The sequence below is a fragment of the Danio rerio genome, chromosome 13 (assembly GCF_052040795.2).
Source record: "Danio rerio strain M-AB ecotype USA chromosome 13, GRCz13ab, whole genome shotgun sequence".
NCBI lineage: Eukaryota > Metazoa > Chordata > Actinopteri > Cypriniformes > Danionidae > Danio > Danio rerio.
In genome coordinates, this window is record NC_141033.1 from 32,586,245 (window position 1) to 32,605,930 (window position 19,686).

The window sequence follows — 19,686 nt, forward strand, 5'->3', positions numbered from 1 at the left end:
TTTTGGTTTTATGATTTTTTTTGTTTTGTTTACATCATTATTATCATTTCAATCATTTTTATTCCTATTTTACTAAATCAACTTGAACTAAAGTAAATACCTTGGAAACTAGCTGAAATTAAACAAGTTTAAATACTTATATTGTATAAAGTTTATAATTTCGATTGCAGTTATTGCATAAATGCAGTTTTAGGTGTAGCTGCAAATAAACATGTGAGACTATATCATTAAGTGCAGTGACAATTTAGCATTGACATTTAATGACATAAATATGTACACAAACACTTTTACAAAAACACTATCCATTTATCGCTCAAACACAAGCACCAGTTCACAGTGAGGAGTGTGTGGAAACAGGTCTACAGGCACAGCCACGACTGGTTTGAAGGCTTCTCCAGTGATTCTTCTAACCAAACCTACACTACAGCAGAGCTCTCTAAAGTTCCTCATCGCCTCCCCGTCTGGTTTACATGAAATATAAACAAGCCTTCTTATGGCTGAGTGGTTCCTCAAAGCTCGGACCACCCGATAATGCAAACCAGCCCTGGAGGGATTGACAACGGCTGTCAGGCCTCCATCAGAACTCAAACTTCCCATCAGATCTGGCAAAACAACTTCCGCTTTGCCTGCAAGAAATTCACAATTACAAACTCTGTTTAGTGCTGCATTAAACTTGGCATCCTCCACTGCTTGCTCAATGAGCTCTATCCCAATGACTCTCTCCATCTGTGGTGATAACGAAATTCCGATGGCTCCAGTGCCACAACAGACATCCAGCAGGGTGCCACCAACACAAGGCTGACTGAGCTCTGCCACAGTCTTATACAAAGCCTCCGCTGCTTCCCGATTCACCTGGAAGAAAGAATCAGGAGAAATACGAAACTTAAATCCGAGCACCTCCTCATATATATGAGTCTGTCCATATAGAAGCTGATACTGGGATTGTTCATGACTGCAACGGGTCATTGTGGTCTCCTGAAAGTAAAGGGAGTCCAGCTGGCAAATTGCTCCGGGACCTTGTGTAAAATACTCCACCAGAGCAGCTTTATGGATGTCTGTCTCCTCAGGCGTCAGAGATTGAGGATGAAAGTACACTATAGCCATGGTGTGGCCGGTGGAGTTGGTTCTTATTGTGATTTCTCTCCAGTGACCGCCGTCGTCAAATAAGATGCACGGCCTGAGCGGTGAGAGGCGTATAAAATCTTCATAGCACCTTGCAACCATTTTGTGTTTTGAAGGGATGCTCAGGAGATGATCAGCATGGACGCATACAATGTTACCCGCTTTTCCTGTGCCAATGTAGAATCCGAGAGTTTTCGGATTCCCATCGATTCCTTTGTTGACAGAGAAGGTGGATTTGTTGCGGTATCCATCTCTCACCGGTGAAGCTACAATGGGAAGCAAAGGGAAGTTTAAGTGGTCTGAAAAAGCACGTGTTGGATCCTGAGACAGTTCCTTCATCATCTTAAGTAGGATCTTCTTCTGATGCTCGTATTTCCATTGAAGCTGATCCTCATAAGTCATTCTCCACAGAGGAGTCACAGTGTCTGACAGTCTTTCTTCCCAAGAGAGTTTGGTAGTTGGAAGTTTTGGTTTCTTTGCGTTGCTTGTTTTCACCGGTTTGCAGCTGTTATTGATAGCACGTTGATTTGTTATTAAATAACTAAAGAGTGTTTGGGGTATATTAATGACTTGTTTCGGCAATGGGCAGGTTAAATGTAAACGCATTGCTTTAAATGCAGACGACATTGGTGGAATCTTAAGTGTACTTCTTCACTCTATCAAGTGACAAAAACGCTGCAGTCAAATTATGTTTCACGTTGGTGTTTTGGATATAGTCTGTCTCTGAGCATAAATATGTAAACAATTTGTTTAAACAAATATTGTTCTCTCTACCTTTTTCCGTGTGCACAAAACAACTTAAAAACATTTCCATGAAACGGCGCGCGACATCAAAGACTGCAGTGGCGTTACTTTGTACTAGCGCGCCCACTCTGTTTCATGACTTCAACTTCCGTAGATTTACGGAAATAGAATATTTTTATTAATTGCATATTTACTTGTTTTTATTACAGTTAAAATGTTATTGTAAGAGTTAACTATAATTTTGTTCAATAACAGGCTCCCATTGGTCCCCAATTCCATGATTGTAAATAATAATAATAATAATGAAATTCATCATCATAATAATTATCATCAATATTATTATTAACATTGCTGTTTTTGTTATTATAAGCTAGTAAATTAAATAATTAAATTCTAATATATATATATATATATATATATATATATATATATATATATATATATATATATATATATATATATATATTTAGATTTGTTGTCTGTTGAAAATATTTGATAGACACACACATGGAAAATTATTTTTAAAAATTGGTAAGAAAACGAAAAATTAATCTAATTGCAAAACAAATTACTTCATATATCAGTTAAACACGAATTATTATTTTACATTTTTAATTGTATTCACTTAAATGTACTTACTCAATTCAAATACCATTATTTGCGCGTTTAAAACCAACAGAGCTAAAGGGTGGACGGACTATTCACTAGTAAAAAACTCTTGACGTTGCTAAAACGTCATCAAGCTGCGCCTTTGCGTCAGGAAAGCGATCAGTCATCAGTTCCGCCGTCAAAATGGACTCAAATAAGGACGAAGCGGACCGCTGCATCGAAATAGCGATCGCAGCGCTGCGGGATAATGAACAGGACAAAGCCAGACGGTTTCTCGAAAAGGCACAGAGGCTGTTTCCCACCGACAAGGCGAGATGTGCGTGTAATATAAATATGTGTAAAACAGAGATCGTAAGAGGTTTGTTAAAGGGCCACTAGAGAACCTCAAGTCTGTAGTTAGACGCTAATGAAGGCCCTGACATCTCGAGCTCTTATTATGACTACGGAAAACAGAAGTTTATACTTTTATTTGATCGAACTGTTCGTTATCGAACTGTTTAACTTCCGTTTTTATCACTTCTGTTCAATATCTGTTTGAGTGTTAGTATTTACATATGTGAATACAAAACAAAATCGAAATTACGTAATAAAGTAATTAAAATGTTTAAATTAACTAATTAAAATACGTTCTTTTAAATATAACGTTAGATATATACTGTAGAGTGGGATGACAGTCTGAACAGATGGCTAAACGATTAGCAAACATTGATTGTTATTAAAAATGCAAGTGCTCTTCTCTCAGCTTTATTAGAGTCTATTATCATGAACGGAGGACCTTCCACAAGTGAAGAAAACAATGGAGAACCTCATGGTTTACGAAATAGAAACCACAAAACGGAAGACCAGTCCTCTGGTCATAGTGCCACAGAATCAGCCAAACCTTACACATCAGAGCAGCTGGATGCTGTCAAAAGGTCAGTTTTTTTTTAGTATTGTTTATACATGCATGTAGTGGTTTATTTGCCTTTTTTTGTTCATTAAACTGTGATCCGTGTTTCCAATGATGCAGAATAAAGAGATGTAAGGACTATTATGAGACTCTTGGAGTCAGTAAAGAAGCCTCTGAGGAGGATTTGAAAAAAGCTTACCGAAAATTGGCTCTGAAGTTTCATCCAGATAAAAACCATGCACCTGGTGCCACTGAAGCATTTAAAGGTAACGTACCTGCCATAATGCCCTCATATACTGAAAGAGAAATCGAAAAACAAACTGTTGTGACTCAAATTATGACAAACTTGGGTTAAAATGAAGTTCAAAACTGCTTGCCAAATTGAAGTTTGCTTCGGGTGGTGAACACCATCAAACTAACGATTGGTCAAGGTGACTAAGTTATAGAGTTGAGGTAAAGTAGGTTTTATATTCGCACATTCATGCGTTATTACATTTTAAGCAGATGCACTCCACTACAAAGTCGTCTTAATCAATCCACAACAATGGTCTCAAACTCAATTCCTGGAGGGCCACGGCTCTACAGTTTAGCTTCAACTACCTCCAACTCGCACCTACTTAATAGTCTCTAGTAGTCTTAAACACCTGATTAGTTGGATCAGGTGTGTTTAATTAAGGTCAGAGCAAAACTGCACAAAGCTGCGGCCCTCCAGGAATCGAGTTGGACACCTATGATCTAAAATGATGAATTCGTTCCAAATAGAGCTATTCATTTCTTCTCTTAAAACATGATACTCAATGTTGCAATATAGATCGCAGTAAAATAAAACATGCCATTTATTATAATGTATTGAACCACACTGTATGCAAAAATCATAAAACTTGAGCAACATCAACCAAGCAAATCACATGCAACAATAAAAGAGATTTGTCAGTTTTTAACAGGCCAAAATGTTGTTTATTGTGAAAGGCCAGTGTATCTTCTGTTTGTGTAATGCTACAATTAAGTTTAAAGCAAAGTGATGCACTCATGTTCAGTTCATGTCCACTCCACATTCAAGATCATACAGCAGATGTATGTGCTTTCTTGCTCTATTTTCCTCATGTTACCATAAAGTAATTCTGCAATATGGGCACTATTTTACCTTTTTTTTTTTTTTTCGTTGTCGACATCTCCAATCGAACTACAGACTTTCCATTGATGTCTGTGGTGAAAGGAAGCATTCTCAATCCACTCAACAGGCTTCACTTATCTGCTCTCTCACAGCTATACAGGCATGAATATTAAATTATTGTGTAACGTTCTATCAATTGTATACATCTATAGACAACCATTGTTATATCAATTTATTCTGTTTTATGTGTTTTGCTGTGAACATGCTGTGTGGTATCAGTTTTTGGTATTCAGTATTAGGCATTTTGGTATCAGGGCCAGGACCAAGCTTAGCATCACTGATTTTGGACTTCTTTTTTCCCTAAATGAAAAATCAAAAAGAACTTTGCTCTAAGCATATTGTAAAAGGCACAGTTCACCCAAAAGTGATGATATACTCACCATTTACTTGCACTAAAGTCGTTTTAAACCTGTATGAGTTTAGTTTTCTGAGTTTTGAACACAAAAGAGGATATTTTAAATAATATTGGAAGTAGGGCTTGACGATTGATCGATTTTGATGTGCTTCTTGTCCGTAAATCTGGTTCCAGTAAGACTCCACATGTGTTTTCAGATGTAGCAACTAGGGTTGTGATGGTGGCAAAATTTTCCCACCAGTTAACTGACATGGGGTAACACTGATAGTTGGTATCACTGGAGACAGGGGTCTGTTATAAAGCTCACAAGTTCTGTCCACTGTTTGATTACTTTCACTTTTGAATTAGTGCCAATTGGGTGTCAATCGGTTGTATCAAAACACCAAAATAATACAATAAACTTCTATTATGACTTTTTGATAAGAGCAATTGACAGAATCAGTGTTGCAGGTTAATACTAGACTATTGCATCAACCTAGTAGCGTCATTTACTCCAGAGTCGTTGTTCACTGACAAGATACACAAAATCACATTCATAATTTTCTACAGAAATAATGAAATCAAGGTAATTGTTTTGTGGCGATGACAGCTGACACCTACGAATCTGTGTTGTAAATTCAGCTACATCTGAAAAGCATGTGAAAATACTACATTTGATAACATGTTTTTACTCTCAAGTCCTTTCATAAATTTAGTTGAGGGTTTGAATTATATCCCTTTTTGAGATGATTTCGTCGTCATGTGTTTATTAGTCACGTTGAATCAATAAAACTAGTTAAATCTTGTTTTTTCAGCAATCCCTATGGGGATTTCCTGAGTTTTTCTTTGTGATTATCGTTTCTGACTAGTTTTCTACTGATCACACAACCGTGCTTTCCTGACTAGATGTGCATGACAATCACAGCTTCACATTTGCAATTTTATTTCAATTAAGCCATTGACATTCTTGTATTGAAAAAACATAGAATGGAAGTCAATGGCTGCTGTTTCCATTCCTGTTTCTTCAGAATATCATCTTTTTAACCTTAGAATGAATCCCATTATTGTTTAGAACATATGAAAGATAAGTTAATGATGATAAAATGTAAAATTTTGGGTGAACTGTCTCTTTAAACTCATTGTTTCAGTTTGTCAGCAGTCATTACACGTAATTTTGCATGTCATCTACTCATTTGTTTTGTTTTTTTGGACTTCCAACAGCTATAGGTAATGCGTACGCAGTTCTTAGTAACCCTGAAAAAAGAAGGCAGTATGATGTCTACGGTGAAGAAAAAGCTCACCCTACTCACAGGCACAGGACCTATCATAGAAATTTCGAGGCAGATATTTCCCCTGAGGATCTGTTCAACATGTTCTTCGGAGGTGGATTTCCAACCAGTAAGTCTTGTGACCTTTTCAAAATGTGGCTTTTGAAGTGCAGTGTGTTAGTGGTTGTGGTCTAATACATTCAGGACCGTTTAATGTGTCATTGTGCCATTTTTGCCTGCGTTTCTAGGTAATGTTCACGTGTATAGCAATGGCAGGATGAGGTTTGGCCATCAACAGCGACACGAACGACAAGAACAACAGAGAGAGGTAAGAGCTCGATTGTCCTGCATGTTTTGGGAGGGGTTTGGACTTATAAGCTTATAACAGTGTGCATTTACTTTAAGATTTTAGCAAATTTATATACATTTAGCATTTAGAAAGTACCGAATGAAGAGATTGATCACCCAAATAGTCTGTACGCACCCTTTACTAGTCCAGACCTTTTTGAGTTTCTTTCTTCTATTGAACACAAGTTATTTTGAATCATACTGGAAGCTGGTACCCATTGACTTCCATGTTATTTTTTTCCCATACTATGGAAGTAAATGGATGCCAGGAGCAAGCATTCTTCAAACTATCTTTTGTATTTGACAAAGTTGAATGTTTTAAACCCGAGGGTAAATAATGAGGTAGTTTTCATTTTTAGTTGAACGATCTCTTGAAGCCAAATAAAATGATTTGATAATTGTGCTGCATTGCACACAATTTGCCTGTAGACTTTTTTTTTTGTAATGAGTAGCAAAGATTTCTGAAATCTACATCTGACTGTCAGAATTAGTGTGAACTAAACAGCTTTCAAGAGCTTATTTGTGTCAAATAAATTGTAATGGAGTAATGTTTTTTAGGATTTAACTGGTGATACCAAAAAGTTGAGTACATTCCAAGCAAAGTATATTTAATTTTCAGTCTTTAAATATTATTTAATCAATTATGTGAGATCTTATCCCATAATCATTGCTGAACAAAAACTGCTGACATCAGTTACAATGCATTAATTGAGCAGGTATGACTCTTTTCATCTTTTTTTCCCCCTTTCTTTCCAGGGCGGCCTTGCATTGTTTGTCCAGCTGATGCCCATACTTATTCTGATAATAGTCTCTGCTCTCAGCCAGATGATGGTTTCCAGTCCTCCATACAGCCTCAGCCATAGACCGTAAGACCCAACATTGAACAAAATGTGCATTTATATCTTATAAAATGATCAGGTCTAATTAATTTGAATATGTTACAGACAGACAGACAGACAGACAGACAGACAGACAGACAGACAGACAGACAGACAGACAGACATGCATACAGACATGCATACAGACATGCATACAGACATGCATACAGACATGCATACAGACATGCATACAGACATGCATACAGACATGCATACAGACATACAGACAGTTGTTAATTGGTTGGTTGGTTGATTGGTTGATTGGTTGGTTGGTTATTTAGACATGTTGGGCTAAGGATGCTTTAAAACAAGTGGTCAACAATTACAAATTCCTCCTTCAGAGATGAGACCTTTTATCAACATTTACATTTTAAATAAGTGGCAGGAGGAGTGGGATTGATTGGAAAATAATAAATTGTATGAAATACTACCTGAAATCTCAAAAAGTGTTTTATGACATTTTAAGACCTGATTTGACCAAGTGATTTTTACCAGATGTCATATTGGACATACAAGATTAACCAATGCTTTTTTGCTCAATTTAAAGACCCCACTTAATGCCTTAATGATTCCATAAGGCTTTTTAAAATTAAATTAGCTCTCTTAAGGACATTAACAAAAAGTAACACCAAAAAAAAAAAAAAGATTATTTTTCATGTATTAGCACTAAAATCTTATTTATGTATTCATTTGTTTGTTGTTTTTAATTGTATATTTATTATTGAAATGTTCTCTGGCCATAAAAATAGCCTTGGTTGCTGACATGGCAATAAATAAAAATGCATTACATTACAGTTAGTTATCAGAAGCTCTTTCTCTATCTTATTAGCTATGTTGCCATCCAAAGATGCTAATTGGAAAACTGGAATATTGCATAACAATTTGCGAATAAAGCACTGTTTCCATCCAATGAGTCAAAGAGAACAAATTCATTGCTTCCTGATAAACTGGCATCAAATATTAAAAAAAGAGAATTTGCTGTGGTTAGAGAAACCAATGTGGGCCAAAGTGTTTCCATTGTATTTTATGTAGATTTTTTTTTTACTCTGTTGTTTGCGGTTTGTTTCAGTGTGTATGTGCATCATGGAGTTTCCATTAAGCAGTTTTTATATGATATTTCTAAATGTGTATAAAAATAGTTCAGTGTAAACATGGCTATTGTGTGCTTTGAGTTAAACATCAAACTACCTTAATCACATATTGTTGGTTTTTAAATCTACAGAAAAATGCTCAAAGTGAAAGTAAAAACACGTTTATCTTGTTAAAAAATGCTGGTTGTCATGAAAGTGATCAAAATCTCTGGCTTTATCAAACATTCCACTTGTTTTAGATCCCTGGGCCACACAAGCAGGCGACAAACTGCTACTCTGAAGGTGCCTTACTATGTGGGCGACCACTTCTCAGAAGAATATAAGGGGATGAATCTCAAGAATGTTGAACAAAGTGTGGAGGAGGACTATATATCCAATCTGAGAAACAACTGCTGGAAGGAGAAACAGCAAAGTATGTGACACTAACTCTACTTGTAGGTTCTCGAATGAATATTCTGAAATCTGCTGTTACTTTTTTGTTTAATTAGCATCATTTTTAAGTTTTTGTATATTCATTTCCACCCAACAAAAAGTGTTGAAATCCAGTTATAAAAAAAACAAGTTTAGTTTATAATGCATAATGTCACTAAAATTTATAGATTTTAGATATATAATTAGTCGTTAAGACTATTTTAATGGTCCCATTACACATTTTGTTGTACACATTTATTCCTTTTTGAGTATTAGTAGTCTGCTTAATATCAGCTGATACTGCGCCTTCAACAGACATCAAACCGACTATAAGAAACTTTGCCTGTACATGTCAACTTACACTAACCCAAACTTAACATTCTACTTATAATCTAATGACATTTAAATGTAATGTAATTTAAATTCAACAAAGTGCATTAAATGGACCATCAAAATAAAGTGATACCAAGTAGTACATCTAATCAAGTTGTGATGTGTTCTAACGGTTGTTAAAAGTAAATGGCGAAAAGACTGTGTCAGTTGAAATGAATGTGTGGTTTTGTTTACTACAAACATTCAGAAATACATGACCCTTGTAGGACTATTATTATATAATACACAAACAGAAACTGCACCGTCTTCATGACAACTCATCAGCATGAAAGACCGTATTGTAACCGAAAATACGTTCCCGTCATGTTGTAGAGTTTACTACATAAAGTAATAATCTCATTATTTAAAACTTAATTTTTATGGATTAACTCTAAATATTTTAGAATTAACGAGGCTTTAAAAAAAAGATATTTTAAAAAAATTATATATTTTACAGGCTTTTAAAAAAATGTAACCTTTATATAAATGTAGTCTAAACTTTATCCATACACTATTTTAATTTGGGGAGAAACTTATGCTAAAAAGACTTTCATTGTACATCTATTTTTTAATTGAATTTTTAAATAGAGCAAAAGCAATATTTTACACACAATGTCCAGCAATGTACATCCCTTTTCCCAGTTAATATGGACGATAAATATATTGCTTTGTTAAATACAGTTCTATTAATCATTTATGTTAATTTACATAGAAGTGACACCCCCTCCCAAAAAATAAGATACGATAGGATCGGATTAAACATAAAAATGTACATACACTGTAAAAAAACAAAAAAACAAGTTACATTTATGGTAGTAAAAAAATAGCAGCTGTGCTTTCCTGAATTTAACCTTTAAAATATAGTAGTAACACAAAAGAAACTTCCAAAATTTAGTGTAAATATCATTCATGAAATATCATTCATTTAGTGTCAATATCATTCATGCTTGATATCATTCACACAACTGCTAAACACCATCATGGTAACACACATTAAATTAAAGTAATGCAATAAACATTATTTATTAACTATAGATATAACATAAAACTCTAATGTGCATAACTCAAGAGAAAAAACAAATAAAAAGAACCATAGTAATGTCAGCCAAAAAAGCAAAAATAAATGAATTCTGGGAAAGTAACATTATGGATTTTAAACATAGCATTTTTATTTTTTAACCATTGAAATAACAGGTTTACAGTGGAACATAAATGTAATTCTGTATCACATTCAGGAAATCTAAATATCTGTGCGTTGGTTTGCAGAGGAAGGCTTGTTGTATCGGGCACGTTACTTTGGGGATGCTGACTTGTACCAAAGGGCGCAGAAAATGGCGACACCCAGTTGCTCTAAACTTTCAGATATACAGGTTGTGTTACACGGACACTGAGTAGCAGAAAGTGAGTCGATGCTTTTACTTTTCTTCTCTAAATGTACAGTTGTTTATTTTCTGCTTTCTTTTCTCTGAGCAAACACTTTGGTTTACCGTTTCAGGTAGTGTCCTGTCATGACACCATTTTCACGATGATCGTGTACAGAAAAGTTCTGTTCTTCATGCTAAAATGGGACATTTGCATTGCACCAGTTCAAGAAAAGCAAAGAAAGCTCATCCTGGTGCCACAAGAGTTCACTCATCTCTCCTTCCAAATCTGCAGAAAATCCTTAAGATCCTTGAAAACGGCTTTAAATGCGGATTTATTAATGAAATTGTTTAAGAATTTATAATCTGATGACTTGCTGGTAGAGAGGGAAGTACACCGCTGTTAAATGGTAGTCGATGCTGCTAGCTTACTGCTTTGTCTTTTTTATCATTTACACCTCTTTTCTTTTTGAAGCATTTTTTCAACACCCTTGTTTGGGTTTTCTGAGCCAACTCTGACGTTTCTAGTAGTGTTTAAATCTATTATCTGACCACAGAAATATAAACGATATGTAGATTTCATTCAGGACTGACCGAATTGTTCACTGGATTTTTAAAAAAAATGTTTGAGATTTATGAAAATGGAAATTAATATTTGTATTTATTAAATTGTGTCATACTATTTTCTTCCATTTTTTAAATTTATTTTGTTAGAATCTTTATAAGCATACATTTTAATTGTTTATTTGCAAACTTTTTCAAGTGCCTTGCCAGCTCCAGTCTTACTGTATACTGCAAGTCTCTGCATAAATGTAATATAGGAAGGAAAAACATCATTGCTTAAACTACTAAAATACTAATTTTTATTTGCTTTTTTTTTCTTTCAGTTGTTTGATTTTATGATTTTGCATGTATGTATGTAATGTAATATAGTTACCCAACACAGAAATGAACAATACAAATAAATTTTCTTTTAAAAAACAAAAACAAATTTACATAATTATGTTTAATTTATTACTGCAAGCTGTTAGGTTTTTTTTATTTGTTTTTTTGTTTTATTTTGTTTAAAGTGATTAAAAGCAGTCATACCTTTTACTTACTTTGTGTCTATTCGAAAGATATTCATTCACAATTCACACATCTAAATCAAAGAATATTTGTAATGAACGAAACTGAGCCAAAATGAATAGTCTTAAACTGATAATTAAATTATGTAATCAGGCCTGTAGCCAGGGAGTTCGGGTGGTTCGAATGACCCACTCCTCTCTAACACGGGTCCAGAATTTGTCCCATGCATGAGCTCATTTGTTCTTTTTTGACCGCTATGCCATCACAAGTTGTGTATATAACTCATCGAAAATTATTATTTGGCTAATAAGTGACAAGAGGCTACTTGACCTTTAAAAAAAAAAAAAAAAAAAAGACCTAAGTTTTTTAATTTAGAAATAACATTTTTTTCTAATGATATTTTTCATATTTCCTTATTCTAAATATTTAGGAAATGTATTTAGTACATCAAAAGGTGTAGTTAAGATGACCACCCGACAAGCTAATCAACAACAACAAAAAAAAAAAGAAGTGCTAAACAGTGACTAAAATGCAATATTTAATTTATATACTTAACTTCATTGTTAAATACAAAATGAGTTGAATGACTGCAAAAAGTCCACTTTTTGAGGGAAAACCCCATGCCTTTCATTAGCTTGGCCACAGGCCTTTGTAAATCTTCAAGATGGTTGACAACTTGAGGAACACTTTTGGTAAGTGTGTTGTCTTTAAAAGGATGAGGAAAGTATGTTATAAATCATTCTGAATTAAATTTTAAGTCTCAATATACCAAAGAACAGTATTTTATCATTTAAATCTGTTTGAGAACATTGCCACTATTGTTAAGGTCATACCAAGACCACATTTATTTTACTAAAAAATTACAGCTAAACATTGCTTTGAAGTAGTTACGTTTACCGTTAACACTTTACAACGATGTTCTTTGACTAAATGTGTTCATTACAGTATACATCTTCATTTATGTTAATGAAAACAAAGTAACTTTGTTACTACATTATTACTTATGTTAACAAACACTTTATGACTTTTTGCTAAACTAGTGAATGGTGAACTATCTAAATGAACTATTAACTAATAAATTCTTTGCTAGTATCATTCTTAGGTCATGTTAATATACATTAATGGAAACGTAGTTATCCAATTTTCCATTGAAATGTCAACTGAGGGAAACAAAAACGCTTGTTTGTGATGTTTAAAAAATATTTTTATTATTAAAATTGCATGCATTTTACCGAATGAAAGAGGAAAAAGAGTGTTTTAAAAAATACATTAAAGATGTTTTGTTAGCAGTCTTACACCAGGAGGCAGTCATGAGCTTTGCCACTTGAAACCACTGAAGAAATGGACGTTATTGTTTAATATTCGTGTCTATCACACTGGAAAACAATATTCAAACATAGAACACAGAAATGTACATTAGTATCAGTGATCTTGTTGCTAGGATTTCATTGTTTCAGGCTACAATAACAAACCTCGTCCACAGCTTATCAACAATGGGCATTTGTATAGCAATGCTCAGGTAAGATTTGACCTTTCAACACTGAAGAAAACGTTTTTATTAGGATGAAATTCAGAAGGATTGAGGAATACTGACTGATGCAGACAGATTTAGTGTTGTTGGTCAGAGCTGCTTTTCACTTGTTTTAATGGCCAACACACAGAGAGGAGAGGAGGAGCAACACGACAGTCCCTGGACTGCTTTGAGGAGTCAGTAGCCATAGAAACACCATGTTTTTTGGGGAATAAAGACAGTCTTCTGTTTTGTCTGTGGTCACTGATGGTTGAAGTCCTGAAATCATTATTATCTTCAGACATAGCCTATCTGACTGACTAGATATTGCATTCCCATAGTGCGATTTGAACTATAACACTAATTAAAATGCCTGATTTTCACACTAGATTTTGACGTTGCTGTTTGTTGTAAGGGTTAAATAAGCTAAAACAAAAGTTAAAGGTTTGGATTGCTTTCTTATAGAGGTTTTAAAGGGGTAGTTCACCCAAAAATGGAAATTTATTCAATTTACTTGTCACAAATATCATTTTTTCTTTTTATACACAAAACCTGTTAGTATCAATTTCCATACTGGACAAACACGTACTATGGAGGTCAATTGTTACAGGTTTCTTAAACTTTTCTTCTCCTTTTGTGTTCAACAGAAAATGGAATCTCATAAAGGTATGGAACCACCTGAGGGAGAGCAAATGGTGAGTAAATGTAAATTATTTAACAGTGCTCATAAATGATTTACTCTTAAATGTCATCGAATTCATACTGTAATACTTTCTTACTTTAGACACAAGCAGTTTTTGTTACTCTGATTTATAATGTTCACAGAATACCCGTTCAAATAATAACCATGGTTTTACTACAAACATTAATACATGATTATTACAGTTAAACCATTAACTAATCAATTTATCAGTCAGTCTATCTATAATCTATAATTGCCAAGACCATAAATAATTGATGTTTCTATCTTGTCTACCTATTTGCATACTTAGCATGGCACATTCATTATAATATTGTTCTTTGCAGAGTGTGCTCTATGTGCATTCATGTGTTACAAAGAAAGCATGATTTTGGAGAGCATTTCAGCATCTCATCCTTTCAAATGTAGCTTGCTATTGCCACTGAAACTGCATACACTCACTTTTTTTCCCCTATACATAAAAATACCGCTGCAACTTAAAAAATGTCTCCTTTCAATGTTCAAGAGATGTTGTGGCCTTGCTGGATATTTCTATTTCTTGCAGTGAGAGAGGAATATGTTTGATTATTAATATCAAAAACATATAGCACACCGCATCTAAATATTGTGTCTGTGTGTGTGTCTTTGTCTAAAATACTGTTCCACTTAAGATTTGATTTATTGCAGGGGAGGCCGAAAAGGATCCCAGCTCCCAGAGGGCCTGGAGAAACTCTGATGTTGGATAATTCTTGCTGAGATGTGGTGTTCTTTCATGCAGTTCCAATACGCAGCACAGCAAGTTTAGGTATAAAGTTACACTTAAGGGTAAGATGGAGATCCAAGCCGCTTATCTAGTGGACCGTGAGGAGGTCTCTTTCCTTCAGTGGCATTATTGCACAGATGAGTAATTTATTCAAATGTCATGCCATTTACAATTTGGCGCCCTTATTGGGGAACCTAACCCTAACACAACTCTAAAATCCTTCTGTCAGCAAAACTGTGCAAAGATCACGTCTGCCACTATTGCTGTATACGGAGGAAGGCAATAATAGGCTAAGGCATTGTTTAACGCCTTCAGCCAAGATTAATTGAACCACTTTAAAGATTATGCAGTGTGCTTCAGAGAAAGACATTTTCTGCGGCTGACATTTTGAGTGCAGATTTATACTAGTGGTGAAGAATGAAAAAAATAATGCGTATAATGCACACTTTGAGAAGTAAAGGTACAGAAGCTGTCACTGTGCCAGAACCTTTTCAAAAGGTACACGTTGTGTAACTAAATGGTCCATATTGGTACTTTAAAGGTACATACACTCTAAAAAATGCTGGGTTATTTTAACCCTATTCTGGGAGTAATACAGACTAAACCAACTGCAAAGTTTATGTTTTTAAATCAAATTTATAGAATCAAATTTAAGCCAATGTTTGGGTTTGTCCGTATTTTACCTAAATTGGGTTTGAATAACACAGTATTTCTTAGAGGGTATTAATACTTAAAGCTACTTCACTTTTCTGACAAGGTATTCAAGTGTCATCGAGTGACAGATGTGATGTTGCAAAGTATGTTTTGGGACTACTATGTAGGAGTTGTTATAGTTAATAGTTAAATAAATTTAGCAGGAAGTTTTAATCTTCTTTTTATTAAATCGTAACTGTAAAACACGAATGCAGTTATGAATGTATTAAAACATATGCTTGTTTGTTTGCAAAAATTCTTAATAATGGCAAAAAATAGTAGTTTGTGCATCTCCTGACTTACATATGCAGCCATGTTGTCATTGTAGATGGTGTATTCTGGAAAATTTTCATACCTCTTGGTTTCTAGTGTGGTTTTGGAAAATCTCCATTTTAAGCGCTAAAATTGGGACACTCCTACCACTTCACATAAACGCACAAAATCAGGTAAGGGGTAGAATTGGCCTTAGTCACAAGGACTACGTACCAAAGAGATATTTTAACTTGGCCCAATTCCAAAAAAGTTATGCAAAATGAAATGATATTTACAATGCTTTCTGGGATTGAAGTATAAGCTTAGTTTTACCCTATTTAACCCTAATTAAACTTGTTATATATACAGTCTTGTTTCATTGTCAAAGTTTGTAACATTGTAATTTTCTTCACTGCTGGTTTGGTTTGCTTCATGATTTATAACATTTTTGACAAAAGTAGTTTTCCTTCTTTCATTTTCTTTTCAGCTTAGTCCCTTTATTTATCTGAGGTCACCACAGCGAAATGAACCGGCAATTTATCCAGCATGTTTTTACGCAGCGGATGTCCTTCCAGGCGCAACCCATCTCTGGGAAACATCCACGCACACTTATCCACACTCATACACTACGGACAATATAGCTCACCCAATTCATCTGTACTGCATGTCTTTGGACTGTAGGGAAAACCGGAGCACCCTGAGGTAACCCACGCGAACGCAGGGAGAACATGCAAACTCCACACAGAAACGCCAACTGATCCAGCCGGGGCTCAAACCAGTGACCTTCTTGCTGTGAGGTGACAGCACTTCCTACTGCGCCACTGCATCACCCAAAAATAGTTTTCAAATCCAAAAATTCTTTTTCCTCGAGATAGAAAAAGATTCTTTTTCTGTGCCAAATAAATAGTTGGCATTAAATCACTCCATTATCATCTATGGCAACATTGTCTTTTGTAGGTAACTAAAAGCATCGCTACATTCACGTTTATTGTGAAAATTAACTCAGAGAATTAATATTGTTCTAGCGTCCATCTATTTTCTTAATTTTTATAGCCTAAATCAATATATTTTACTGTTTTGATGAGCAGACAGGATAGCGTACATAATCATTACTGCTGAACATCTTTGGATTATGACAGCTTTCCTATATCTTGTTATTATAGATATGTCTCAGTTACTCTGGAAAACAAAACTCCCCTTGCTTGCTTCAGCAAAGGTGAAAAAAAACATATCAGTATCACTAAAAATCACTAAAGGTAAACATAGAAGAGTATGGCTTTACGTACAAGGTAATGAAATCTGGGACTCTTCAGACTCTCAGTGCAGATGAAAGACTGAAATGAAGCCGGGTGAGTGTAGAATTTGCCTTCACTGCAGCATATCAGTGGTAGAAGTGACACCGCGCGGGATGCAGTGCTGAGAAGTGCTGAGAGCAGGGAAAAAACTGCACCCTGTCCCGTCCCATTCTGGTGTGTAGAGTACAACATCACCTCTAAACATTTGATGTTTCTTTCATAGTGCATGTGAGAGGAAAGAGATTAATCTAGCATTGATGTGCTGCTTATGTACTTTAATCTCACATGCACACAGACACACACAACATTGGTTCTTCAGCATTTTTGTGGTGGTTGAGGTGCTATTTAACACTGGTAAGTGGTTCTAGTTCTTTTTAGGGGAGTTTAAGGTCATACATAGCACCATATTCTGCTATGATTACAAGAAAAAGAACCACTTTCAGAGTGTAGAACATTTATGATGTCAGCAACAACAAAAGTCCTTGTTTGATTCCCAGTGTGACATTGGATTGTGTAGACCTACACTAACTGACAAAATTTTTGCCGTCAATGCCAGATGTAAGCAACATATAATAACTTGACTTGTAATTAATCATTTGGAAAGATGGGAGAAGGTAGTTTTTTTCAGATGAGCCCTCTGTTGAACTGAATCTCAATCATCACAAATACAGTCAATATAGAAATCAGTCAAGTTTGGTAAAGGAAAAATCCTGGTTTGGGGTTGCATTCAGTATGAAGGCATGTGAGAGATCTGCAGAGTGGAAGGCAACATCAACAGCTTGAGGTATCAAGACATTTGTGCTCTCCATTACATTACAAACCACAGGAGAGGGCAAATTCTTTAGCAGGATAGCGCTTCTTATACTTCAGCCTCCACATCAAAGTTCCTAAAAGCAAAGAAGGTCAAGGTGCTTCAGGATTGGCCAGCCCACTCACTAGAAATAAACGTTATTGAGCATGTCGAGGGTAAGATGAAGGAGGAGGCATTGAAGATTAATCAAAAGAATATTGATGAACTCTGGGAGTCCTGCAAGAACGCTTTCTCTGCCATTCCAGATGACTTTATTAATAAGTTATTTGAGTCATTGCAGAGGTGTATGGATGCAGTCGTGCAAGCTCATGGGACTCATACACAATATTAGCTCTTTTTACCACTGCACCATGACTTGTGTTCTGTACTGTACATTATTTCTGTTAAGTGACAAACTTTTGTCTAAGCAAAGTCAGACCTTACTGTCCTAATTAAATCATAAAAAATCAAGACATTATCATATTTTATTTAGGTATAATACGTGTAATTCAGAGGTCTTTCCCTTCTATAAGCCACTTCTGATACCAAATGATACTAGAAGTTAAATTATCATTTTCTTATTCCTATAACTAGTATAGGCAACAAGACTTTTGTCAGGTAGTGTATAGGAATTTTATCTGTAACGGCTAGATTTATAGCATTCATTAACTTTATCTTTATAAGGATCCTAAACTGCACGTGTACAATTTCATACAACTACCATCAATATATATATATATATATATATATACTATGAAAATAAGGTAAGAAAGCTGTTACTTGCGCAGTACCTTTTGAAAAAGTGAGAAGATTCTGGCTGCAAATCGACTGCACATGTACCGTCAGACATGCACCATCAGACACTATTAGGAAAAAGTCAACTTTAGCATCAAATGGTCCATATTAGTATCCTAATTGGATACCTAAATGTATATTAATGGGTAAAAAGTACAAAACTGTTCCATTTCAAAAGGTTCTTCCTCAGAGACGGTTGTGAGAGCATCTATCTATCTATCTATCTATCTATCTATCTATCTATCTATCTATCTATCTATCTATCTATCTATCTATCTATCTATCTGTCTGTCTGTCTGTCTGTCTGTCTGTCTGTCTGTCTGTCTGTCTGTCTGTCTGTCTGTCTGTCTGTCTGTCTGTCTGTCTGTCTGTCTGTCTGATTTTTCCCTCAAATCCCTTGTTTTGCAGAATTTGCATGATTTGCAATGCCTGTCTAAATGTAAGCCACTTTGCATATAATTGCCTGCCAAATGCACGAATGCCAACGTTCTGAGAAAGAAATCTTTTATTATTTAAAACTGGTTCCTTTGTGTGGTTTACATCTGTTTGCGTTCGGCTTTAGTAGACTGCATGTTGTATGTCAGGTATGTTGAGATTTGCGTTGCTTGCCTGCAGCATATGTTCTTTCATATGAATCAGGTGTCGCATTCTGGCACATATGTATGAAACTACAGCGAGTGACAGCCATAGCTATGGTCAAAATGACCATTTGAAACCCCCTGGGGGGATTTCAGCATTGAGTTACACTATAGGCTGACATATTCACACACCGATAAACAATGTCATGTGAGTTTTGTCAATTGTCCTGTCAATCATTGCTTTGTATGGCGCATCGTTTTGGTGTCAATATCAGGGTGCATGTTTCTATCTGCGCGCCTACAGTTTTGTTCAGATAAAACATTATTGCCTGTTTTCTTTCTGTATGGTTCACATTATCAAACCTAAGCTGTATTAAATATCTTAATACACACTCATAAATGGTTTCAATCCAAACAACTACTCATGGTCCTCATTAATGGGAACTGGTTGTGTTAGGGAAACTGATTACAATACTTACTATTCTGCCATTAGCAAAGAAATAATAAGACTATCCCTTGTGCACACTGAACACCTAATGAAACAGAAGGCTTGTTATAAATGAAGGTCCTGCAAATGATTTTCTGCAAATGAAGATACACAAACGAATACACACAATATGCATATTCAGGTGTTTATTTTCTTAATATGTTTGTTTTATTTG

The 19,686-nt window shown here is 35.1% G+C and overlaps 2 protein-coding genes and 1 long non-coding RNA gene across 3 annotated transcripts; 2 read left to right on the forward strand and 1 right to left on the reverse strand.

Moving 5' to 3' along the window:
- Positions 1–232: 232 nt before the first annotated feature.
- Positions 233–1,984, reverse strand: trmt2b (tRNA methyltransferase 2B). The gene has a single exon (NM_001122943.2). It carries the CDS (start codon positions 1,747–1,749, stop codon positions 307–309), a length of 1,443 nt encoding a protein of 480 aa, NP_001116415.2. The 5' UTR covers positions 1,750–1,984; the 3' UTR covers positions 233–306.
- A 619-nt stretch (positions 1,985–2,603) lies between these two features.
- Positions 2,604–11,582, forward strand: dnajb12a (DnaJ heat shock protein family (Hsp40) member B12a). Its single transcript, NM_212659.1, has 9 exons — positions 2,604–2,791; positions 3,218–3,389; positions 3,485–3,630; positions 6,094–6,270; positions 6,389–6,468; positions 7,245–7,354; positions 8,697–8,869; positions 10,507–10,641; positions 10,736–11,582. The coding sequence occupies exons 1-8, from the start codon at positions 2,659–2,661 to the stop codon at positions 10,629–10,631; spliced, it is 1,116 nt and encodes a 371-aa protein (NP_997824.1). The 5' UTR covers positions 2,604–2,658; the 3' UTR covers positions 10,632–10,641; positions 10,736–11,582.
- Positions 11,583–12,988: 1,406 nt separating this feature from the next.
- On the forward strand, positions 12,989–16,500 carry LOC141377020 (uncharacterized). The gene is made up of 4 exons (XR_015506069.1): positions 12,989–13,188; positions 13,827–13,874; positions 14,546–14,683; positions 16,054–16,500. It is a non-coding gene; the product is annotated as an uncharacterized LOC141377020 (long non-coding RNA).
- Positions 16,501–19,686: the final 3,186 nt, after the last annotated feature.